Here is a 26,148-nt window from a genome sequence, read left to right on the forward strand (position 1 = left end):
CGGGTCTCGCGGGAGCAAGTCTGTAATCCACAATCACATGGCAGTTGCTTCAATGCATTTAAGGGTGTGGTCCTGGTCAAGAGAATCTCCTGAACTCCAAACTGAATGTCAATTTTGAGTGTGGCATGGTTGTTGGTGCCAGACGGGCCGGTCTGAGTATTTCACAATCTGCTCAGTTAATGGAATTTTCACGCACAACCATTTCTAGGGTTTACAAAGAATGGGCTACAACAGCAGAAGACCCCACCGGGTACCACTCATCTCCACTACAAATAGGAAAAAGAGGCTACAATTTGCACAAGCTCACCAAAATTGGACAGTTGAAGCCTGGAAAAATGTTGCCTGGTCTGATAAGTGTCGATTTCTGTTGAGACATTCAGATGGTAGAGTCAGAATTTGGCGTAAACAGAATGAGAACATGGATCCATCATGCCTTGTTTCCACTGTGCAGGCTGCTGGTGGTGGTGTAATGGTGTGGGGGATATTTTCTTGGCACACTTTAGGCCCCTTAGTGCCAATTGGGCATCGTTTAAATGCCACGGCCTACCTGAGCAATTTTTCTGACCATCCCTTTATGACCACCATGTACCCATCCTCTGATGGCTACTTCCAGCAGGATAATGCACCATGTCACAAAGCTCGAATCATTTCAAATTGGTTTCTTGAACATGACAATGAGTTCACTGTACTAAAATGGCCCCCACAGTCACCAGATCTCAACCCAATACAGCATCTTTGAGATGTGGTGGAACGGGAGCTTCGTGCCCTGGATGTGCATCCCTCAAATCTCCATCAACTATCCCATCAATATGTCCTCCATTGTTGTTGGTGTTAAATGACCTAGCGGTGTCTGAAAATGGTCAAGACGTGGGGTGATGACATAATTGTTTTACAAAACATATGGATTGGCAGTACAAAAAAACACAAAGGTGTCATTTTCAGATTTATCCACTCTTGGACCTGGTTTTTTAAAAAAAGTAGGGTTTTCACTTTCCCGAATGCCGGATCTGTCTGGACGAAACGCATACACCATACAACATATACAGCTAAATGCGTCTCCGAGTGTACGGGGCCTTACTGTGGTTGGTTTTTGTTTGACTGTGTATAACAGATGACTTAATGGTACGCTTCCCACGTACATTGCGGTGATGTGCTTTCTCTCCAGTGTGAATCCTCTCATGTCTTTTCAGATTTGATGAATCCCTGAATTTCCTGTCACAGATTAAACACTTGTAAGGTTTCTCTCCAGTGTGATTCCTCTCATGTGTTTTCAGATATGATGAATAATGGAATCTCTTGTCACAGTGTGAACACTTGTAAGGTTTCTCTCCAGTGTGGATCCTCTCATGTGTTTTCAGACCTACTGACTGATTGAATCTTTTGTCACAGTGTGAACACTTATAAGGTTTCTCTGCAGTGTGGATCCTCTCATGTGTTTTCAGATTGGATGACACACCGAATCTCATGTCACAGTGTGAACACTTATAAGGTTTCTCTCCAGTGTGGATCCTCTCATGATTTTTCAGACCTGGTAACTGACTGAATCTCCTGTCACAGTGTGAACACATGTAAGGTTTCTCTCCAGTGTGGATCCTCTCATGTTTTTTCAGACTTGATGATTGATTGAATCTCTTGTCACAGTGTGAACACTTGTAAGGTTTCTCTCCAGTGTGAATCCTCTCATGTGTTTTCAGAGTTGATGAATCAATGCATTTCTTGTCACAGTGTGAACACTTGTAAGGTTTCTCTCCAGTGTGGATCCTCTCATGTGTTTTCAGATTGACTGTATGACTGAATCCCTTGTCACAGTGTGAACACTTGTAAGGTTTCTCTCCAGTGTGGATGTTCATGTGATCCTTAAAGTGTGATGATTGTGTGAAAATCTTCCCGCACTGATTGCAAGTGAATGGTTTCTCTCCAGTATGAACTCTCTTGTGATGCTTAAGATTTGATTTACATGTGAAACTCTTTCCACCACTTGATTCTTCATTTTCTTCTTTTTCTTCAATGAACTCTAAAATAAAAAAAGTAAAAATTATTTATTTCTAGTATATTGTTAAAAGCTGAGAGAACATCTGCAAATACACAATTTAATTTTCTTGCTTTAGATTTGCGGTCTTGTCTAGGGCTGTGATGGTGGAAAAGTGGTAAAAATCTGCCACCAAAACAACCCTAGTAAAATGTATATATTTCTTGTTTTACACAGCTTAAAGACCCTGGGGTCAAACTGACCGAAAAGAACAATGATGCTTTAAAATGTTTACCGGGTCTATATATGGGTCAATGACGTGACATTGCGACCATCAACAAACCACAATTTTGGGACCTTTATTTTGAAAAACATCTCAAGGATGGGATATTGCATCAGCCAGACACAAGTGAAGACCCCCTGGAATCAACTGTAAGGTAAATCAGTCTCTCTCATGTAGTAAGAAAAAGCTGCTTTTTAACTGCTGTAATGTCGTAGTCACTTTTGGTCATCATGTGGGGCGACCACCCTAAAACTGTGAATTATAATTTTTTCCCAAAATGTATGGGGCGACCATGTACCATGTGGGGCGACCATTGCTGAGTGTTTTAAATGATAGATATACGTCCTATATTTGTAGTTTTCATATTCTATACATCAATTATATACATAGAGTTAATTGTTTAAGCATAATTATTTGTATATTTTATCTTTTTTTTTTATTCAGCCATTTTCCATTCCTTTTATAGGGATAAAAAAAAATTCTGTTGTAGTACAATCCTACAGGAAAAATGTAAATAAAATAAATAAAAACTACACAATGACATTTTATTTATGTGCCTATACATGTATTAAAACAAGTTTTAACCTATTTAACCTACTTCCTAGATGGCAAGATTAACAAGCAAAGAGAAGACTGCTCGTCATAGACAGAAAGTCAACTCCGACCCTGCAGCAAGAGCAGAGTATCTTGCAAGGAAAAGAGAGAGGTAAAGAAAAAAGAGTTTCTGTAGCAGTGAGCTAGAGTCACTAGAGCTACAGAAAGTAGGAGACCAGGGTAGATCAAATAAACAGTTTAGACTGTATGCTACAATGAGCTATTAAACATTGGTCACCGAAAAAGCTGTTCTCTAAAGAGAGTAGGTTCATGATAAAGAGGAAAGAGCACAGGTGTAGAATGTTTATCTTGTTGTTGATGAACAACTCTGTACACCAGGGGTTCTCAAAGTCTACATTCAAAGGTCCAAATCAGAATTTTCAACAATGAGAAAGGTCCGGAACTATTGGTCATTACAAAACTTGTTTTTAATCAACATGTATTACAAATTAACATTCATTTTATGAAAAAATAAGGTGGCTGCATTCAAAATAGCTACATGAATAACGTGCAAAAGTGGCAAAACAATTAATTTAAGGGTCTGAATTTTTCTTAACAAAACACCACAAAAGTAACATGGTGCAAAATACAGAGCAGTTTAATGTGAGAAATGGCACTGTCTGTCTCCCATCAACTGCCGAAACCGTGGCACAAAAGGTGTGGTTGCTAGACGGAGACACTGGCCTAAATGTTCATTAGTCAAGCTGCTGCGGTGTGAGTTCTTTATAGCATTCATTGCTGAGAATGCAGACTCACACCGATAGGTTGACCCAAACATGGTAAGAACACAGATGGCTACTTTCTGTAGATTGGGGAAATTTTCAGCTGTGACCATTTTAGTCCAAAAGGTAACAGTGTCACAGTCCACTTCCTGCAAAACCACGTTTTCCTGCAAGTCAATTAGTTCAGTCTGCAGAGATGCCATGCTTGCCCACGGGAAGATGCTCTTGATTTCTTTTGAAAACTCCTCAACATTCTTGACTAGGAATGGAGATGTAATGCAAAGCAGCACTTGTCTGCCTACATTGAAGCCCTCAAAGCGCATCCTGAAATTTTCAGCTAGCTTCTCCAAAAAGGAAAGATGGTGATGATGGTGATTTCCATTAGTCTGCTGGAGACTTTGCTATTTCAAACATACTGAAATACTTCAGACATGGAGCGGTGTTTCTGATATCAGTGAGCGTGGAGTGGAGCAGGAGCGGGATAGACGTCAGCGATGTTTTCAGCTGTGGTCGAGGATAATTTAACTAAACAAACTTGTTGTTAAAAATATGTAATATTCACAGATGAAAGTTTATTACTTATGAATTTCTGTGTGTTTCTTAGAACGAATTCAAGGAGGATAAATGTTAAGCCAATGAGCATGTGCTTTTATTTTCTCTAAGTTACACAGTATTACACCATATTTTAGATTTGACACATTTACTAGGTGTGCAATACTATTTATATAATAAGAATATTATTCTAAATAAATTGTGGCATCAGAGCAAAAATGTATTTGTACACTGATTAAGAAATTGTTGTGTGTTTTATAAATTATTTCCTTTATTTTAGTTAAACGTGAGGCACTGTATTTTCGCTCCCATTATTTTGGCCTAATTAAAACAAGAAACGAATAAATTAAACCTGCAAGATTTAACTAAATCCTTGAAACTCTAAAGAATGGACTGATTAATAAAACGTCCTCACATTTAAACTCAAGTTCTCTTATTATAATCAGCACAATGCACACAAAAAAAAGCTTTATTAATTGACAACTTCAGTGATTTTAAAGGGAGCATTCTTTACTTGCTTTCATATAATGCAAGTAAAAAAAAATTCAGCTGCTTTTAAATGCATGTGTGTATCATATTCCTTGCTGTGTGCCCGATGCTGAGTGCGAGGCACATCAATTATTCTTATTTGTCTACTTATTATTATTATTATGTATTAATGTTGGATAATTGCATATCAAATATTATTTACTTTGTAATGCATATGCAAAATGTGAATAATTATTCATATTCAAGTGTTTGTGCGAAAATTATTAATGCACTCAATCACTTGAAATTTTTCCTGATAATTAAATAAAAGAAAATTGGGGTGTCTCACATACATGAGAAATATATCTACAGAAAACTTGAAATGTCTTTCAAATGAATCAATTCAAAACGAAAGCATAATGTAATCTGTGAAGGTTGCATTTCTCTCTAAAGATGCGTCCATGTGGAGAGAGACAGCACTGGGAATTTCATCTTGAAGCCGACAAGAAAACATTCGTTTATTAATAAATAATTAAAAGGTCTCCTTTTTCACAATTCTTAGGCTACTTCTGCCTGTGCCTTGTGGCAAACTTAATGCATGTGCTTGAGCGCAGTATATATTAAGACTAGTGCTGTCAAAATTAGCGCGTTAATGCATTCGATTAATTTGAAATATTTAACGCGTTAAAAAAAATAACGCAATTAACGCGGTTGCAGTTTTTTTTTATTTCCAGTTGTGGCCTATGCGTGTTCAACGTGCAAAGAAATATGGATAAGACCAAGGAAGGACTTTAAGACGGAAAGTTTCAGTATAAAACTCTGCCGGATTACTCTTCAGTCTGCCACAAGAAACATTACTCTTCATTTAGTCTGCCACAAGAAACAGCACCATTAAAATCATGAACTCAAATGTCATTGTTTAAAAAAACAAAAAAAAAAACTGTAACAGTGCGCAAATCAGACCTTTCTGTAACGCTAACGTTAATAAGCTTAAACGAAAATAACGAAATAATTGTGTAGCGGAGTATTTTTTGTACACAGTGCCGCGAACTGTCAATCACTCCTGTACGCGTGCATCACTGTCCTCCTCAGCTGCAGCAACTTGCGCTCTCTCTCTTCATCAAGCTTTAAAACAAAAAGGGGACAAAAAGATCATATTGTCTTTGTGCATAGGCTATAGATTAATTAGATAAATGAATATCTAAATTTGTGCCTTGCCATCTACAGTATTTTTTTAGAACTTAGAAAAAAGATGCTGCAGCCAATGAACAGCCAGCGGGGGCTGGCTGCAGGACGACTCAACCTCCGCAGACAGTTTTTAATGTTTATCAGACAATAAATACTCAAGATTTTGCTTTAGTATAACTCACAACAAGTTTCACACACCTTTTCCGGCCACGTTGAGTTGTTGACACTTAACAGTGGGAAAAGCGACACATGCGCTATTCACTTGTATAACTTAAGGGTGAATGGGTAATGTAGTTTCTGCTCTGGGTGGGATGAATTAGGAAGCTTGCATTGTGAAGGGCGCTCTGAAAATCGACAGTGCAGGTAAAAGATTAAAACCTCTATTAAAACAGATGTCCAAATGAGCGTACCGGTACGCTACAAGCACGTTCTGGGCGCACGGAGAGGTGGCGGTACGCTCAAGAGCTATATTTGGAAGTGGCGGTACTGAGTACCAGTGCATACTGGCCCACTTAAAGCACTGACAATGACTATACTTTGGAATTTTTTTGCAGTCCGCTTAGAATTCAACATGGAAATCATTTTTGTTTTTTATTGGCATTGATTGTTTTGAAATTCAAATGGTACTTACATGCCTGTGTTTTTATTTCTGTAATAAATATGGCTTTCAAGACAACAGTTAATTTGGAGGATATTGATGGTTTATTGCAGGTATGTTGTTTACATTAGAAAATCTGTGTTACAAGTTAAAAAAAAATTCCAATAAACAATCATATTTTGAATTTAAATAGTTTCTTTGTCTTGAGTTTACATTAATTATTTACATTTTACATTTACATATCCAAAAAGTTTCATTCTTTTAATTGCGATTAATCGCGATTAATTTTAAAAAATTGTGCGATTAATTAGTTAATTTTTTTTAATCGATTGACAGCACTAATTAAGACTCATTATGGATTGTTGATGGAAATTTAATATAAACCTGCTATTAGTTGAATAATGACAAATGAACAAATAGTAACTAGAAAAATCTTTTGTGGGGCCTGACCTATTAAATACTCTCAAGACATCTCTGTTCAATTTTTTAAAGCATTTTATATGCATTTGCATAAATTCGTCTTTCAGAATAGTCTGAAACAAAGAAATCTTTGTCTTAATACTGTCTTAATACTGATTTTTCCTCTGAAACACAAAAACGAAAATTGAAATAAAATGTATATTTTTATAGAAAGGCAAACCCCTCTCTGCATATATATTGTGCATTGTAAGTACAAATAGTAATAATAAATATAGCTGCAAGCAGAAATTTCCCGGCCAAGCACTCCACCGGCAAATTGAGGAGCTAAGCATGGCATGGAGCATCATACCAAATGAATAAATAAGCGATAACAGCAATTTTAGGATTATTGTAATTGATCAATCAGCGTCGCACACCTGTAGGTCATAGATAGGTGCTTAGACAAAAAGACTGATATAGTCCTGATGAAGATCAAACGATCGAAGCGTTGCCATTAAAGTATTTTTTATTGTTTTGCAAGTTGATAGTGTCCGGGATTTTCTTGTTTTTCTCAGGATTATTGTAATTGAAATGGCAAAAAAAAAAACATAAATACAATCTCTATTAGCATGATTACTTGGCTTATCAAGTTTGACCAATAGGCGTTGCTGTTATCAAATCAATTTTGTGTACTCTGTGTGACTCTTCAATGACACACAAAGTTTGGTATCAATATGCCAAAGCATTGCGGAGATAGAGCCTCAAGTGACATTTTGGCATCATGCCTCAGATTCATCGCTGTGGTATGCGAAAAACAGTTTTGTCTATCGACACAAAATCCATACATTTTGTCAGAACTGTCTGAAGATCATCTGACTAAATTTTGGTGAAAATCAGCCCAACGGCTGATGAGGAGTTAAAAAAAGTAGATTTTCAATGTAAATCAAAATGGCGGACAGGAAGATCCAGCTTACTCTGGCATATTTGGTATCTTTGTTGTCGGCATAAGCCAGGAAATATTTTGAGACCAGTTTTATTGCAATAGGATAATGCAATAAAAGGTTATTAGCATTTTTATATGTGTAAAAATTAATAGTTAACTATTGGTTTATTACTCTTGACCCTCTCTGGCCAAGAGAGGCGCTGTTACAAAATTGATGTGGCATGGTCAGTGTGAGGTGACAATGACACATACAAAGTTTGATGCAAATATGTCAAAGCTTTGCTGAGATACAGCCTCAAATGCATTTTGGGATCCTTACAGCAAATTCGTTGATGCGCTAAATGAGAACTGTGCCGTGTATCGACACAAAATCCTGATCCACATGAAAAACATGATCCACGTCAAATTGTGTGAAAATCGGACTAACGGTCTATGAGGAGTTTGAAAAAGTAAGTTTTCAACAAATCAAAATGGCGGACAGGAAGTATGGCCAATTTTGGCATAATTGGTATTGATGTTCTCTGTATGGCCCAAAGAATATAGGGGGACCATGTTGATTTCAATAGTCTAATTAATTCAAAGGTTTCATTATAACTTTTTGAGTGCCTTCAGGGCATAGAGCCGAAGATTTTTGTAATTATTTTCTTAACGTAAAAACGATAATGTGTTCAAAAAATACAGCATTTTAAAACATAATTCAAAATGGCAAACACAGGAAAATTGGATATCATTCGACTCGACATGACACTGAATCTAAAGAGACCAGTTGTGTGATTTATGGCCGAACCATTCAGAAATTATATGCAAAAATATGCATTTTTCATATCTCCTGACCATTAGGTGGTGCTCCCGTCAAAACATTGCAGGTAGTCTCAGGTCATGGTTATTAGGACACACACCAAGTTTGGTCTCAATATGCCAAACCGTTGCCGAGATTGTCGTCAAATGTGTTCACATGTCATTCGAGAACGGTTGGATGAATCAACTTGAATTCCATAAATTTTTGCCAGCATTGTCTGAAGATGATCTGAGCCAATTTTTGTGAAAATGGGACTAACCGTCTAGGACGAGTTTGTAAAAGTAGATTTTTCATACAATTGAAAATAGCAAAAAAAAAACTAAGCCCATTCCGAGTTCATTCGACTTGGCATGAGCCAGTGAATTTTCATTTTCTGGCTTACGGTTCAAAAGTTATTAGCGTAGAAACATTGAAACTTTGGAAAAGTGGTGGCGCTAGAGAGTTGGAGTTAGAGACTTCAAATTTGCTATGGTTAATATTGGGACTTCCCTCTATCAGTGTACCAAATCTCACAACTTTCCTGCAAGCGGTTCTATGTGCTGCCATAGACTTCCAGAGGAAGAAACGGAAGAAGACATTTACATTTATTCATTTAGCTGACGGTTTTATCCAAAGCGACTTACAATTGCAATATATGTCAGAGGTCGCATCCCTCTGAGCAGCTAGGGGTTAAGTGTCTCACTCAGGGACACATTGGTGTGTGGTCAGTGATTGGCTGCTGTTCCAATGAATATGTGCACGAGGCACTAGCGCGATCAAACAGTTGAACTACTAAATTTTTGGTCATACAGTAAAGACATAATTAAAAAATGCAAAGTGTTTTTAATCCTTGTATGTATGTATGTATATATATATATATATATATATATATATATATATATATATATATATATATATATATATGTGTGTGTGTGTGTGTGTGTGTGTGTGTGTGTATACACACACACACACACACACATTGTAGACTGTAGCCTAATGCTATTTCAGGTCTGGCAATAGTTTCGCGAATGATGACCCATTTTGGTTGTCTACCTACTGTACATTACTTTTTTCTCCATTAAATTTATCCCAGCACACACTCCTAATAAAATGTTTTTTATTACAGCATCAACATTCACAGAACAGTTATTCTTGACTAAAGCAAGTGGCTGCTGTGTGCATGATTTATATGGTTTGGTGGAATGCCAGCAGAGCACGGCATTTATAATCTCTAAAATACATCTCAGTTCATGCGAATCTCACAAATCTGTTAACACACAATAAAAATATGCATAATGAATCTACATTTTCCTCTTTAAATGAATGCTTAGTTTGTGGCTCATTATTAGCCTATTATTATTAATAGAAACAGGCTAAAACAGTGGGATGACAAATTTTCTTATATTCCACTTTGAACTTTTATTAACAAAATGAATAAGGAAAATATGTTTTATGCACATTGTAACACAAAAATGTTTTTTAAAACACTTTGGATTTCCTCTTTCTTTAAAACTATAGTAGTTTGTGATTCATTGTTAGCCCATTAATTAAAACACATAAGCAATAAAATAATACAATGATACAAATTCTCATTGGCATTTAAAGGCTTTTTTACTTTTCTTGACAAAAATTAAAAAAATTGATATTGTAACCAAAATAAATAAGGTATTTTCCTTCTTTTAAAACAAATTCTTAGTTTGTGGTTCAATGTTTTATTTATTTGAAATGAAAACAGCAACAATAACGACAAACTCGCTTTATTAAAGGAATATTAAAAGGAAGAAATTTAACCTTTTTTAACAAAAGGTGTGCTTTTGGATCAGTATCACGCATCAATCCCTGTTATAGCCTAAATAGAAGCTCTGCATACGCTTACACCTGTTTATCATGTATATTTCATATTAGTTCATTTTGCTTTTGAGCAACAAATGAATAACAATTTAATTGTTTTAGATATTTTATGTTTAGATATTTCTTCTTTGCGGAGTCCCATGAATCATTTTATTTTCCTGCATCCTGCACACACACACACACACACACACACACACACACACACACACACAGAAGTCTTGTCCAGAGCCGCTCTCTGTTGCATCGGGTCTAGTGGGAGCAAGTCTGTAATCCACAATCACATGGAAGTTGCTTCAGTGAATTTAAGGGTGTGGTCCTGGTCAAGAGAATCTCCTGAACTCCAAACTGAATGTCAGAATGGGAAAGAAGGATGATTTAAGCAATTTTGAATGTGGCATGGTTGTTGGCGCCAGACGGGCCGGTCTGAGTATTTCACAATCTGCTCAGTTGCTGGAATTTTACAAAGAATGGTGTGAAAAGGGAAAAACATCCAGTATGTGTAGTCCTGTGGGTGAAAATGCCCTTTTGATGCTAGAGGTCAGAGGAGATTGGTCTGACTGATTCAAGCTGATAGAAGAGCAACTTTGACTGAAATAACCACTCATTACGTCCGAGGTATGCAGCAAAACATTTGTGTTACAATTTGCACAAGTTCACCAAAATTGGACAGTTGAAGCCTGGAAAAATGTTGCCTGGTCTGATGAGTGTCGATTTCTGTTGAGACATTCAGATGGTAGAGTCAGAATTTGGCGTAAACAGAATGAGAACATGGATCCATCATGCCCTGTTTCCACTGTGCAGGCTGGTGGTGGTGGTGTAATGGTGTGGGAGATGTTTCCTTGGCACACTTTAGGCCCCTTAGTGCCAATTGGGCATCGTTTAAATGCCATGGCCTACCTGAGCATTGTTTCTGACCATGTCCATCCCTTTATGACCACCATGTACCCATCCTCTGATGGCTAGTTCCAGCAGGATAATGCACCATGTCACAAAGCTCGAATCATTTCAAATTGGTTTCTTCAACATGACAATGAGTTCACTGTACTAAAATGGCCCCCACAGTCACCAGATCTCAATTCAATAGAGCATCTTTGGGATGTGGTGGAATGGGAGCTTTGTGCCCTGGATGAGCTTCCCACAAATCTCCATCAACTATCCCATCAATATGGGCCAACATTTCTAAAGAATGCTTTCAGCACCTTGTTGAATCAGGTCCATGTAGAATTAAGGCAGTTCTGAAGGCGAAAGGGGGTCAAACACATTATTACTATGGTGTTCCTAATAATCAGAAAAATCATCGTGATGCGAGTTGTTTTCCAATATCGTGCTGCTCTACTAGTAAGTTTAGTCAAGCTTACAGACTCAGTAGCTTCTGCAGCATGAGCACAAACATGTAGTTCTCCATTGTTGTTGGTGTTAAATGACCTAGCGGTGTCTGACTATAGTAGAGAAGTGGGTTGATGACATCATTGTTTTACAAAACATGGATTGGCAGTACAGAAAAACACAAAGGTGTCATTTTTAGATTTATCCACTCTGGGACCTGGTTTAAAAAAAAAAAAATAGGGTTTTCACTGCCCCAAATGCCGGATCCGTCTGGACGAAATGCATATACCATACAAAATATTTACATATACAGCTAAATGCGTCTCCGCGTGTACGGGGCCTTACTGTAGTTGGTTTTTGTATGACTTTGTATAACAGATGACTTAATGGAACGCTTCCCACGTACATTGCGGTGATGTGCTTTCTCTCCAGGGTGAATCCTCTCATGTTTTTTCAGACTTGATGAATCCCTGAATTTCCTGTCACAGTGTGAACACTTGTATGGTTTCTCTCCAGTGTGACTCCTCTCATGTGTTTTCATACTCGATGATTGATTGAATCTCTTGTCACAGTGTGAACACTTGTAAGGTTTCTCTCCAGTGTGGATTCTCTCATGTGTTTTCAGACTTGATAACACACCGAATCTCTTGTCACAGTGTGAACACTTGTAAGGTTTCTCTCCAGTGTGGATCCTCTCATGTGTTTTCAGATTGACTGACTGACTGAATCTCTTGTCACAGTGTGAACACTTGTAAGGTTTCTCTCCAGTGTGGATCCTCTCATGTGTTTTCAGACTTGATAAATTACTGAATCTCTTGTCACAGTGTGAACACTTGTAAGGTTTCTCTCCAGTGTGGATGTTCATGTGATCCTTAAGGTTTGATGATTGTGTGAAAATCTTCCCGCACTGATTGCAAGTGAATGGTTTCTCTCCAGTATGAAATTTCATGTGATGCTTAAGATTTGATTTACATGTGAAACTCTTTCCACACTGAGTGCAGGTGAAAGATACCTTAACTCTTTCTTTCTTTAAATCTTTCTGTTTGGTTTGAGAGCAACTCAAAGTTTTCCCACCAGTTTTGACATTATTTTTCTCCTCAACTTCACTCGATTCTTCATTGTCCTCTTTTTCTTCAATGAACTCTAAAATAAAAAATAAAAATTATATATTTTTGGTATATTATTAAAAGCTGAACAGTCTTGTCTACGGCTGTGATGATGGTAAAGTGGTAAAAATCTGCCACCATCACAGCCCTAGTAAAATTTATTTATTTCTTGATTTATACAGCCAAAAGACCCTGGGGTCAAACTGACCAAAAAGAACAATTATGCTTTAAAATGTTTACCGGGTCTATATAAAGTACAGACTAGGACTGTCACTTTTGTGAAAAAATCATTTCCGATTTTTTTAGACATAAGTGTTCACTGAATCGATTGTAAAATCGATTTTCCATGTCTAAAAAAAAAGACGTTTCCTTTTTCAACGTCAAATAACGGACGAACGTAAAGAGAGCGCTGGAAACGCACAAGTCAGCGGCAATATTTATTATTTATTGGAGTGAAGTTATGTGCTCGAAAAAATATATATGCAGAGTGGACGGCTTCCATAACAAAAGAAAAACATCACTTGAACAGCCTCGCTGCTTTTTCATTTGTGTGGGTGTATTCAAGCCAGTTTGAATCTGAATAGCGCGTTCAGCGTGGGGGTGTGGTCACATTAGATTTAATGAAGGGAGACATGAAAAACAGACATCGGGTTGTTTTCATATAGATTACTTTATCACAGAATATCTGTTAGCAGCACTTGTTTAGTTTTAAAGTAGACATGTCAAGCTTTCTATAGATATCTCTCTCATGTCTCTTCGTTGAGTATTCACAGAGTTACACTTCATTTTAATGGGGTGTTTGTAAATGAAGATCAGCGCAGACAGGCTGCAGACAGCATACATACTGATAAGACACTCGGGAGAAAACAGACACATAACTTCATAATCATACTTCACGTTGTGATTTGGAGATGCTTGTTGTTCTAAATAAAGTTGGTAATGAACCATCTTTTATGGCCAAACGCTTTGAAAATCCCGCTGTACTCACCGAGATTAGAAAAGCAGTCATCAGTGAAATGTTGCGAACACAACAAAAGGGATTTGTTGTACTGCTCTGGTATTGTGGTGAAAATGAATTTTAGCCATTTGGTTCTTCTGATCTTCATTCTTTGGCAGTGAAAATAAAACAAACGGTCTCCTCGACATGATGCTATCACACCAAACAGAGCGTCTGTGTGTGGGGGGTGGGGCAGGTCAGAGTTCCGTTTCTCCCAAGACGGTAGGCGGAGATTATTATGCAAAGTGCTCCTAGTGACGTACATGGAGATGGGCAAAAGATTTGAAATCTATAACGACTCGTTTCAGTGATTCAGAGTTGACTCCGTACTTTAGAAGCCAATAACTTTATAAATCGTGTACTTTTTGGTTTAATTATTTGCACATTGTTTACACAGATGGACAGCTACATCATACACTGTAATACAGGTCATTTTTGATTTCCCATCTGTGTGGCTCTTTAAATAATGATTCAATCCATTTCAAACAACTGTTCAAAAAATGAAACTTTAAATGGACTTGAACAGGCCATGTGTGTTTTTTTTATTGAGCGTATCCGGCACTTAGGCTTGGCGGCACTAGGCAGGCATAATGAAATGTGCAATAAAGGCTAGGGCCATTACAATTTCATTGGACAGGAAAACAAGTCGATCAGCATTTTCGGGGTCCAGAGCAGAGCGTTTTTTATTCACTGTATGTCCAGCTGTTGAGAAGACGCGCTCCGACCGCACTGATGTCCCAGCTACACTCAGGTACAGCTGCGCAAGGTGGGAGTATTACGGTCAATTTTCCACCACAAAAGCCGGTCGCTGTCATATTGCAATGGTCCTTTTCATAACTCAGAATCTCCAGTAACTAGATGGCTATCAATTGTGCAATCAATATTCGAACAAAAAGTGACAGCCCTAGTACAGACCAAAAGTTTGGGCACACCTTCTCATTGAAAGAGTTTTCTTTATTTTCATCACTATGAAAATTGTAGAGTCACACTGAAGCCATCAAGGGCTATTTGACCAAGAAGGAGAGTGATTGGGTGCTGCGCCAGATGACCTGGCCTCCACAGCACAGTCACCGGACCTGAACCCAACCGCAGAGAGAAGGCAAAAGTGCCAACAAGTGCTAAGCATCTCTCGGGGAACTCCTTCAAGACTGTTGGAAGACCATTTCAGGTGACTACCTCTAGAAGCTCATCAAGAGAATGCCAAGAGTGTGCAAAGCAGTAATCAAAGCAAAAGGTTGCTACTTTGAAGAACCTAGAATATGACTTTTTCAGTTGTTTCACACTTTTTTGTTATGTATATAATTCCATATATAATTGGGTCAATGACTTGACGCCCCCTTTTTCTGTCCAAATAATTTTATTTTGCAGAAAAAACTAAAAAATACATAAAAATTTCTCATCTACTTGTTATACCTTCTTCACCTACTAAACCACTCTGACTTCTCCAAATTTTTACGTTTTTCATAATTTTTCTGCTATCAGAAGTGCCAAAACATCATATGGGGCGACCGTCCAGCCTTGACTTTTGTTAAGACAACTGGTTTAAAAACAGTTTAGATCAACTTAAATATATCCTTAGCATTTGCACATACATTTCTATCATGATAATTTTGGGACCTTTATTTTGAAAAACATCTCAAGAATGGGATATTGCATCAGCCAGACACAAGTGAAGACCCCCTAGAAACAACTGTAAGGTAAATCAGTCTCTCTCATATAGTAAGAAAAAGCTGTTTTTTAACTGCTGTAAGGTCGTAGTCACTTCTGGTCATCATGTGGGCCGACCAGCCCAAAACTGTGAATTATAATTTTTTCCCCACAAATCTATATTTTGATGATAAATTTGATAGTGCTTTGTCACTAGAAGAATCTAGTTTGGTTTCTGAGGCTAATTGTTAGCCTGTTATACTTGAGGGAACTTGAAAACATCATATGGGGCGACCGAGTATCATGTGGGGCGACCACTGCTGAGTGTTTTAAATGATAGATATATGTCCTATATTTGTAGTTTTCATATTCTATACATCAATTATATACATAGAGTTAATTGTTTAAAGGGGGGGTGAAATGCTATTTCATGCATACTGAGTTTTTTACACTGTTAAAGAGTTGGATTCCCATGCTAAACATGGACAAAGTTTCGAAAATTAAGTTGTACATTTGAAGGAGTATTTTGTTCCCAAAATACCTCTTCCGGTTTGTCACAAGTTTCGGAAAGTGTTTTTCGAGTATGGGTCTGTGTGACGTTAGATGGAGCGGAATTTCCTCATATGGGTCCTAAGGGCACTTCTGCTGGAAGAGTGCGCGCTCCCGTATAGCAGAGCACTGAGAGCACAATAGGCATTCACTGATCAGAGTGAGAGAGCGAAATGTCACAAAAGAAGTGTGTTTTTGGTTGCCAGGGCAAGACAACCCTGCACAGATTACCAAAAGAGAAACCGCATTAAGGGACCAGTGGATGGAGTTTATTTTTACAGAGCATCAGTGGAGTTGTACAAGTGTTTTTGTTTGTTCCCTGCATTTCGAAGATGCTTGTTTTACAAACAAGGCTCAGTTTGACGCCGGATTTGCATATCGTTTATTCATTTATTTCTCAACGAAAAAGGGTCACGATCGTGTGTTGGAACCGCAGGCGGTGAGTAAAACTGCTTCAAATATCTCTGTTGTTAACTTAGCTATCGGCGCGTAAGCACATCAAGTAAACAACATGCGATGTTGTCATCAAACTACACTTTCCACATGAACAGCTTAAAAAAAAAAAAAAAAAAAAATTACAAAAACATAAAGTGGAACTTAGTCATTTTCCAAAACCGCTAAGCAAATACATACAGTTTCAATACATATCACACAGAGACGTCATTGCTGCTGCTGCTCTTGTTCAATTTCAGCCTCTGGATCTGATTCTGGATCATAAATATACACTGAATCTGACTGTTAGCCATGGTTTGTTTTGGTTGGTTTTGTCCTCACGGTAATGTCACAGCTTCCAAATGCTCTCAACGCAAAAGCCTACTGCACGTCACGTCACGCCTCCAGACGCTCGTGTTTTTCCAGGAAAAAACGGTACAGACTATCTTTCTCTTATAAATGTAATAAAACTAAAGACTTTTTGGAGTTATGCAGGATGCAGTACTACTCTGTAGGTATTCAAGATTAACAGGATATTGAGTGAAAACTAGCATTTCACCCCCCCCCCCCCCAAGCATAATTATTTGTATATTTTATCTTTTTTTTTTAATTCAGCCATTTTCCATTCCTTTTATAGGGATAAAAACAATTTGTTGTTGTAGTACAATCCTACAGGAAAAAATTTAAGTAAATAAAAAAACTACACAATGACAGTGACATTCTATTTATGTGACTAAACATGTATTAGTCATTTAAAACAAGTTTTAACCTATTTTACCTATTTCCTAGATGGCACGATTAACAAGCAAAGAGAAGACTGCTCGTCATAGACAGAAAGTCAACTCCGACCCTGCAGCAAGAGCAGAGTATCTTGCAAGGAAAAGAGAGAGGTAAAGAAAAAAGAGCTTCTGTAGCAGTGAGCTAGAGTCACTAGAGCTACAGAAAGTAGGAGACCAGGGTAGATCAAATAAACAGTTTAGACTGTATGCTACAATGAGCTATTAAACATTGGTCACCGAAACAGCTGTTCTCTAAAGAGAGTAGGTTCAGGATAAGGAGGAAAGAGCACTGGTGTAGAATGTTTATCTTGTTGTTGATGAACAACTCCTTACAATATTGTTTCAGCTACCAAAAAAGAAAGCATGAAATGCTCAAAATGAGGATTTCCATCCACAGATGTCCTCCACACCAGAGAGAAAAGAGAGAAAAGAAAGCTGAGAAACGTTGTAAAAGACTGCTGGCTGAGAAGCATGAATTAAGAAAGCTAAACATAAATCTGATGAAATAACTTTCAAAGATGAGAAAAAAAAAGGAAAGAGCCAAAAAAGGTGAGACGAGGGCAAAAGAATGGTTAAAGCACAGTGAGAGGCTCAAGCCAAAAGGGGGGAAGAAACTAGCAAAAGAGAGAAAGCTGGCTGTTGTTAGTTTTCTGACTAGAGATGAGAATAGTCGACTTTTACCAGGGGAAAAAGATACCATCACAAAAAAACAAAAGAAAAGAACAGCGAAGCCACTCACAGAGCTCCATGGGCTGTACAATAGTGAAATGAAGAAGAGCCTCCACCTATCTTACAGGCAGTTTGCTAGAAGACGCCCCTTCTATGTCACTAAGCCAAAAGCCAAGGATCGGGACACATATGCATGCATGGACCACGAAAATGTCCACCTGCTGGCCAACAAGCTCTACAGCAGAGGGCTGTTGAAAACAAAAAGCATTTCTGAGCTGCTGGTTATGATCCAAAAAATAAGGACTGTATGGACCGTGTTTGTGCCAAGTGCTGCTATGAGGAGGTAGAATTCCCTGAGACAGAGAGCAGCTCAGAAGTCACCTGGGAGCAGTGGAAGAGGGTAACTTCCACAAATGGAGAGAGAATGTTTGGCAACATGGTGAAACAGATCTATAGTGGAACCATCAAGAACTTAATGGAGCTTTTCTCTCAGAAGTTAGAGTCCTTAGCGATACAATCAGTTTAACTGGCTGCACCAGGCAGAGCAGTTCCGCTACCTTAAACAAAACATCACAGGGTGTGAAGCCGTTCTGCATGTTGACTTCTCAGAGAATTATGCATGTAAGCTGAACACAGAGGTTCAGGCATTCCACTTTGGAGGTAGCAGACAGCAAGCGACTATCCACACAGCAGTCCTGTACACTGTGCATGGAACAAAGTCCTATGCAACACTCTCTAACAGCCTGCGCCATGATGAGCGGGCGGTGTGGGCACATCTAGAGCCCATCTTAGGAGAGCTTCGTGAAGCCTTCCCACAGATCACAACCCTTCACCGGAATAAAAACAACTTTTACCTCCCCAGTACTGTCCCTTTCCTTTCTGGGTTCACTAAGGTGACCTGAAATTATTCAGAAAAGTCTCATGGGAGAGGGGCCCCAGATGGGATTGGTGGGGCAATAAAAAGAGAAGCAGATCGCTTTGTCCAAAGAGGTGGTGAACTTCAGACACCACAGCAACTCTATAGCCGTGTTTCCACTATCGAGCTAGGACCGGGCGTGCTAGTGCGTGCCAGGGCCAGTCGCGTTTCCACTGTCACTTCCGGGGCTTAATCGTGCCTCGCCGGGGCTTCCCTGGGGCCAACGGCCAGGGTTTTTTGGCCCGACGAAAACCTTGGGCCAAAGCGGGCCAGCTGGGGCTAGAGGAGGGGTTACGAATAAAGGCGGAGTTTCTCCGTGTCTGGAGAGCGTCAGTGCGGATCATTTCAGAAAGATATCAACTTTAACACCAGCATTAAATAACCGATGTGGATTATAATCACTAAACAAGGCATAAATATTTATAAGCGATGTAAAAGACTATGCACGCTGGGCATTAACATTAAACATGGTAAATATGACCGCTTGAAGTAATTAAACGTCAGCTTCTTATTCTCTATCACAATCGTGTATTTATTTAGTAACTTATATTATCTATCACAAGCCTCGTCTCGAGAGTTTAGCTCATGTTGCCTATTATAAAAATATGTTTTTGTTCAGGATTTTAAAAGTAAAGATATAATTCATTCTTAATGTGACGTATAGGCCACTGTGACTACAAATAAACAGAAACACTCACTGAATAAGCAGGCTATTTTCATAAGCGTTAAAAATAAATAAATAAAATAGAAAGTGTATTTATGTGTGATTAATTTTGAGTCTTGATGAATTAAATCAATATGATCACTGTATCACTTATTCTATAGTTAAAACATCCATGCTTTTGAATTTGAATATATAACAAAGCATGCAAACAAACGGCTGCTTTTATCATGTTCGTTTTGTGATCGCGCATGTTCCAGTGACTTATTTCTTAGTTTTCTGATAACTTCTCTAGTGAAATAATGAGGTTGCATGACGTTGTTCTGAGAGGCGTGTAAAGGGCGTGTTTTAGTGACGAGCAGCGGAGCTTCAAGCTCCCCTGTGGAAACCCTGCGCTACTCTGGCCTCTGTGCTACTGGCCCGAGGCTATGAGCCCCGTCCCGCCCGCTTTAAGCCATGGCTCGCACTGGCCTGACAGTGGAAATGTGGCTTATGAGATGCTGAACACAAGATTAGGCTCAAGCATCACACACTATTGGGTAAACAGAGCAAGCATTGAAAAGTGTGATGAGCTAATTCCTGACAACTTAGAGGCTGTGAAGGGCACCTTTAAAATACATGTAATTATCAATAAGATTCGGGAGGAGCGCGTCAGATACTTAGCCTAATCAACACAGGTGGACCACAATCAAGTAATCAATCCCACAGTATAAATATCGCTGACTTACCTCTATCCATTGACGGTTTATCAGCATGCTGGTTCGCTTCGTCAGTCACCTTATCACAGACCCAATTTTCGTACCAACAAAGAGCGCCACACAGGGGATTTATAAGACCTGCTGCTTTTGCCGGACCCGAGATCATTTCTACCCAGCCAAACACGGCCGTTGAGCAGCATTAAGCGTCATCGCGACAGCTGCTATCCTCGCCAAGCCACACATCGTGGCCAATAGACCGTGCAAACTCTGAGCTCGCTTTGCTCGATACAACGATCGCGCCGCCCGAGACCGAGCTCTCTTCGAGCGCTGGATTGCAACAGAAAGAATCCAACCAGCCTGGGCTGAACAGTTTTCACCGCGGCTCAGTCTTTCACCATGGCGTTCCGGCCGAGTGGCAGTTTGAGGCCGCTTCCTCTAGCAGCGCAGACCAATACATTTCCAGGCGAAGACGCTAAAAACAGGTTCTTCTTTTTCTTCATTGGATTTTTACGGCAGTTGGCATCCAAAGCGTTGCATTTAAAAGCAGTTTTGCGGCTTTTATGGCGGTTTTGGCAAACCAGCCTTAAGGTGCATTACCGCCACCCGCTGATCCGGGGTGTGGATCGCGCATAGATTCGGACTACAGATTCAACGTTCTGTCTGTCTTTAATGAATTGTTGCATTGCTTTTGTTCTTACAAATAAAATGCATTATTATTATTATTATTATTATTGTTACATTCGCCTTACCGCGCACGTTTAAACCTCACCGAAATGATACAGACATAAGTTAAAAAAAAAAAAGGAGCCTTGCCTATACCTCCTCACTGTCACGCAGTGTCTGCTCCCGCAGGAGCCTTTCCCGTTCTCCCCACTGCCGCAGCAGCATCTGCTCCCGCAGGAGCCTTGCCTATACCTCCTCACTGCCGCGCAGTGTCTGCTCCTGCAGGAGCCTTTCCCGTTCTCCCCAATGCCGCAGCAGCGTCTGCTCCCACAGGAGCCTTGCCTATACCTCCTCACTGCCGCGCAGTGTCTGCTCCCGCAGGAGCCTTCCTATACCTCCTCACCGCCGCAGCAGTCTCTGCTCCCGCAGGAGCCTTTCCCGTTCTCCCTACTGCCGCAGCAGCGTCTGCTCCCACAGGAGCCTTGCCTATACCTCCTCACTGCCGCACAGTGTCTGCTCCCACAGGAGCCTTCCTATACCTCCTCAACGCCGCAGCAGTTTCTGCTCCCGCAGGAGCCTTTCCCGTTCTCCCCACTGCCGCAGCAGCGTCTGCTACCGCAGGAGCCTTGCCTATACCTCCTCACTGTCGCGCAGTGTCTGCTCCCGCAGGAGCCTTTCCCGTTCTCCCCACTGCCGCAGCAGCATCTGCTCCCGCAGGAGCCTTGCCTATACCTCCTCACTGTCGCGCAGTGTCTGCTCCCGCAGGAGCCTTTCCCGTTCTCCCCACTGCCGCAGCAGCATCTGCTCCCGCAGGAGCCTTGCCTATACCTCCTCACTGCCGCACAGTGTCTGCTCCCGCAGGAGCCTTTCCCGTTCTCCCCAATGCCGTAGCAGCGTCTGCTCCCGCAGGAGCCTTTTCTATACCTAAATATAATATTATATATATATATATAAAAAATAGATAAATAAAAAGTCACCTCCACCTAAAGGCATGCCATGCATCCGAGGTTGCGGTGATGGCATCATGTATCGACAATAGCCAAGATGATATTAGGCCCATTCTCCAACCAATGTTTTTTGTAATAATCATTAGGCGGCCTACCATAATTAGGCTATCAAACCGCTCCGTTCTCCCATCTCAGCACTGCATTTCCCGCTCGCCCGTGCTTTCATAGGATGATGTGAGCCCGTAGGTTAAAAAAAAAAAAAAAAAAATTCACAGGACAAGCGAGATGACAGTAGTGCCGACTACATGAACTAGCAGTATTTAAATAAAGTATTTTATACTTAATACCAGTGTATCAGTACGTCCGAAAGTATATTTTTCGATTATTGGCGATTCCATAGGCTCTTTTTGTGCACCTGCATGGTCAAAATGGAAAATAGTAAGCTCAGACAGTATAAAGAATCTTTCTCTTACTCCACCCATGCACGATTACATCGTCGATATGTACCATCAATCTTACGTGCTGACATGACCACATCGCCGATACATGGGACCTATTTGGGGTACACTGGCACAGGAAATCCAATTTATTTTTGCACGCTTAATTTTGGATACTATGACTGCACCAAGATTTTTCGGACTCATTATTGGAAGCAGCTCATTGGATTTGGTAAACAATTATTAAAGTAAGCCTCACAGCGTCTACCCTCGTAGACAAACAAATCATCCTTAGTATCGAACTCCCTGCCAGGCGCTGCAAGAGGGCTCCCGGTTGAACCAAACTTTGCCTTCTCCGTTCAACTATCAGCAAAGCTTACTCGTATGACATCGCAAGTATTAAAATCCTGCCAGATGCTTTCCCATTTATTCAATCTTGGACTTTCCATCCGACCACCAGCGAAGCTTACCCATCTATAAAAAAAAAAAAAGGGCTACATTTACCTATCGAACACCAATGAGTACATCGCAGCCCAAACAAATTTTCCCTCCGATGGCAAGATGTACCCATCCAATACCGCAAGTTACGCTTTCGCTGAAAACTAACGGGCGCGTCGCAGATAAAACTATCTCAACTTTCCCTCCGATGGCTGGAGAGACTGCCCATCTGGTGTCACAAATTTAAATAAATAATAATAATAATAATAATAATAATAATAAATAAAAATAAATAAAAAAAAAATAATAATAATAATAATAAATAAAAAGACACCGACTGCTGGCCATAGCCTCCCGGCCAGATAACCTTACTCTTTTCAATTCTATGGCCGGCAAGGCTTCTCTCTTCGATGCCAAGAGCTTGAGCTCCCATCGGATGCTGACGAGAGCCTCCCGGCCAGACAACCTCACCTTTTCCATTCTGCGGCCAATAAGGCTTACCCGTTCGTTGCCAGGAGCTCACACTCCCTTCGGACATAGGTGAAAGCCCCCGGCTACCTGCTTTGCCATTCTGTCTTACGTACGGAGAGGTTTACCCGTCCAATTCATGGAGTCAAGGCTCCCATTGAATGTAGGCGAGAGCTTCCCAGCTAGACAACTTTACCTTTTCCGTCCTTTGGCCAGCGAGGCTTAACCGTTCTATCCGGGAGCCAAGCTCCTGTCGGACGAAGGTAAGAGCCTCCCGGCCGGACAACCTTTTCCGTCCTTCAGCCAGAGAGGTTTACCCGTTCGATTCCTGGAGCTAAGCTCCTATCGGACGTCGGTCCGAGCCTCCTGGCTAGACAACCTGACCTTTTCCACCCTTGGCCAGCGAGGCTTACCTGTCCGATGCGAGTGCTCCCATCGGACGCTGGAGACAGCCTCCTGGCCAGCCAACCACGACCTTACCACGTGGTTTAGGTTACAAACCTACAAGCAAGCTGTTCAATGCTGCTAGTACCAAACACACAAATAAACCCTCCTTCCTTCCTATGGTCGCCAAGGCTAACCCGTCTCTTGCCGGGAGAAGCAAACTCCCTTAAAACGCTGACGACAGCCTAACGACCACACAAACTTACCTTTTCCATCCTACGGCCTGCGAGGCTCACCCAGTTTTGTCCCCGCCGGACGCTGGCAAGAGCCTCCTGGCCACATATCGTTACCTTTTCTGTCCGCCATCCGGAGAGGCATACCCGTTCGATGCGTGTGCTCCCTTCAGACACCGGCGAGAGCCTCCCGGTTAGACAAGCTTACCTTTTCCTTTTCTATGGTCAGCGAGGCTTACCTGTTCGATGTGCGTGCTCCCTTCGGACGCTGGCGAGAGCCTCCTGGACAGACTTGCTTTACGTTTCCACTCTACGGTCGGCGAGGCTTACCCGTTCGATGCGTGTGCTCCCTTCGGACGTCGGTAACAGTCTCTCGGCCACGCAACTTACCTTTCCATTTGACGGTAGGCGAGGCTTAACCGTCCGACGCTACGAGTCTCGTCCTCTCGCCAAATCCTGCAAAAAAAAAAAGAAAGAAAGAAATAAAACTACCCTCAGCTACTCTCACATCTTTTAACCCCGTCTGGCGAGGCTTACCCGTTCGATGTTCTGAGTTAAAGGCCCCATCGGATGCTGCGAGAGTCCTCCCAGTCGGGTTTTCCTTTCCAACCCTCCCCGTCCGCCGAGGCTTACCCGTCTGTCACGTGTTCTCCCTTCAGACGTCTGGTGAGAGTCTCCCGGACGGGCCTATGCTTGCCGGCCGCAAGCGAGTCTCATCCATCCGATGCCGTGAGTCGGGATCTCCCTTCGGATGTCGCCAGAGTCCTCCTTGACGGCCAGCCTAAAAGCTTTTTATCTGCCAAACCGAGAGGACCCAGACGTCCGTCATCCTGAGTCTCAATCTCCTGTCGGATGGTTCATGGGCCCTCTCGGTCAGCGTTAGGCCCTTCACCCACTGAATAGCAGGGGCTATCAGCCAGTAGGGCCTGTACGCCGACACCGTGACCTATTCCGGTCGAGGCAACTCTGGTCCTCCCGGTCGGGCACCACAACCACGCTGCTCCTCCTAATCGGCCGGTAGGGCTCACTGTTCCAACGCTAAAAAGCTCCAGTTGAGCATCGGCTCGAGCCCTACGGAACCGGGTGCCGACAACCACGTAGTTCACTAGCTGCAGCCGGTAGGGCCTACTCTCCCAACGCCCAAGTCGCTCCCTCCGGAGTACGTAGGCCCTTCCAGCCTGCCAACGAGATGACTTCTCAGAAACCAAATCAGCCCCCCCCCCCAGTACTCTGCTTTTTTGGAGGGGCATTCTTTAAAACTGGCGGCTGTCCTCTTGTACATTTGCCTTTTTGGGGGGTACTCTAGGTTCGGGCAATTCCCGAGCTCGGAGCCCTTCCCCGGACAGCATGCCAAATACTCATACCATACCTCAGCTAATTATATGTAAGTGTGAACTAGTGAAACCAGGTTTGGTCTACCCAGCCTTCACAGATCACTCACAGGACTGTGTCATGGTTCTGTAGGAAAACAGAGAGGAGTCCATGCCCTTGTTACAAGCCCGTAACAGTAGACCTGAGAGTGAGACGCACTGTGTGCAACACTGAGAATCCCCCAAGCTCTCCTCCTCAACCACCTAGGGAACAAGAAAATCTAGATCTTTGTGGCAAGTTTGTTTTTGTCATTGATGATGAAAAGCCTTATGTTGGCCAAGTGCTTGAGGTTGTGGGAGAAGAAGTGCAGGTCAATTGTATGCTACAATCTGGTGACAAAAACCTCCTCATGTCGCCACAAACTGTAGATTTAATTTTCTACTACAGAAAAGATGTGCATGCTGTGATCTCAGAGCCCGAGTCAGCAACATCACGCTTCTTAAAGCTGACTCTCCAAGATTGGGTGAAGTTCAGAAATACCTCAGCTTAGATAAAAGTTGTGTTCATCACTGCCTTATGAGGCTAAATGGGTCCAGAAAAACAAACGTATTATTTGTGATATTTGAATGTTGAAAGGTTAATTGAGATGCAAGTAGTGTTCATCCCTGTCTAATGAATCATAAAGGTTGCAAAAAAGAGATTCTTTACTCAGTTCTTGTTCTTGAAGCATTTAATGTGTGTTGCAATAAAAAATTATATAATTTTAAATGTTAATGTCCTTCTGATTTGTTATATTTAAATGTTGAAATGTCATTTGAATAAAAAGTTAGATTTTCTTTCGTCTTGAACTCTTTTGTGTACATTTTAACTGAAATTTTTATACCTGTGGTTTTCTTATCATTTGGGGCGACCATATGTCATGTGGGGTAACCAACAAATGATAAAAAAATAAATTCATAACCAAATATCCATCAGTTTAGCCTCAAATATTAATCAGTGGTATGCTATTGTTGAATGTGTAATATCTGTATAAATGCGAATTCAGTTTTTTTGCTTTTAAAGTAAAAATCAATATTGTAACTGGATTGGATTATGAGGGAGACTGATATTATAGAAAAAACTTGTGAAATAATGGTTTTCAT

General features: G+C 40.8%; 1 protein-coding gene across 2 annotated transcripts in view; it reads right to left on the reverse strand.

The window, feature by feature from the left end:
* Nucleotides 1–871: 871 nt before the first annotated feature.
* Nucleotides 872–26,148, reverse strand: part of LOC113047426 (zinc finger protein 271-like) — a 102,589-nt gene continuing 77,312 nt past the window's right edge. Inside the window, exons 4-5 of one of the 2 annotated variants that reach the window (XM_026208771.1) lie at nucleotides 12,158–12,662; nucleotides 872–1,975 (exon numbers count right to left, since the gene is read on the reverse strand). In XM_026208771.1, the coding sequence (XP_026064556.1) occupies nucleotides 1,047–1,975; nucleotides 12,158–12,662 (1,434 nt within the window). In that variant the 3' untranslated portion in view covers nucleotides 872–1,046. Of the gene's footprint in view, nucleotides 1,976–11,517; nucleotides 12,663–26,148 lie in introns of those variants that run through there. The other variant, XM_026208772.1, reaches the window with a different exon arrangement.

The sequence above is a fragment of the Carassius auratus genome, chromosome 28 (genome assembly GCF_003368295.1).
Source record: "Carassius auratus strain Wakin chromosome 28, ASM336829v1, whole genome shotgun sequence".
In the NCBI taxonomy this organism is placed as follows: domain Eukaryota; kingdom Metazoa; phylum Chordata; class Actinopteri; order Cypriniformes; family Cyprinidae; genus Carassius; species Carassius auratus.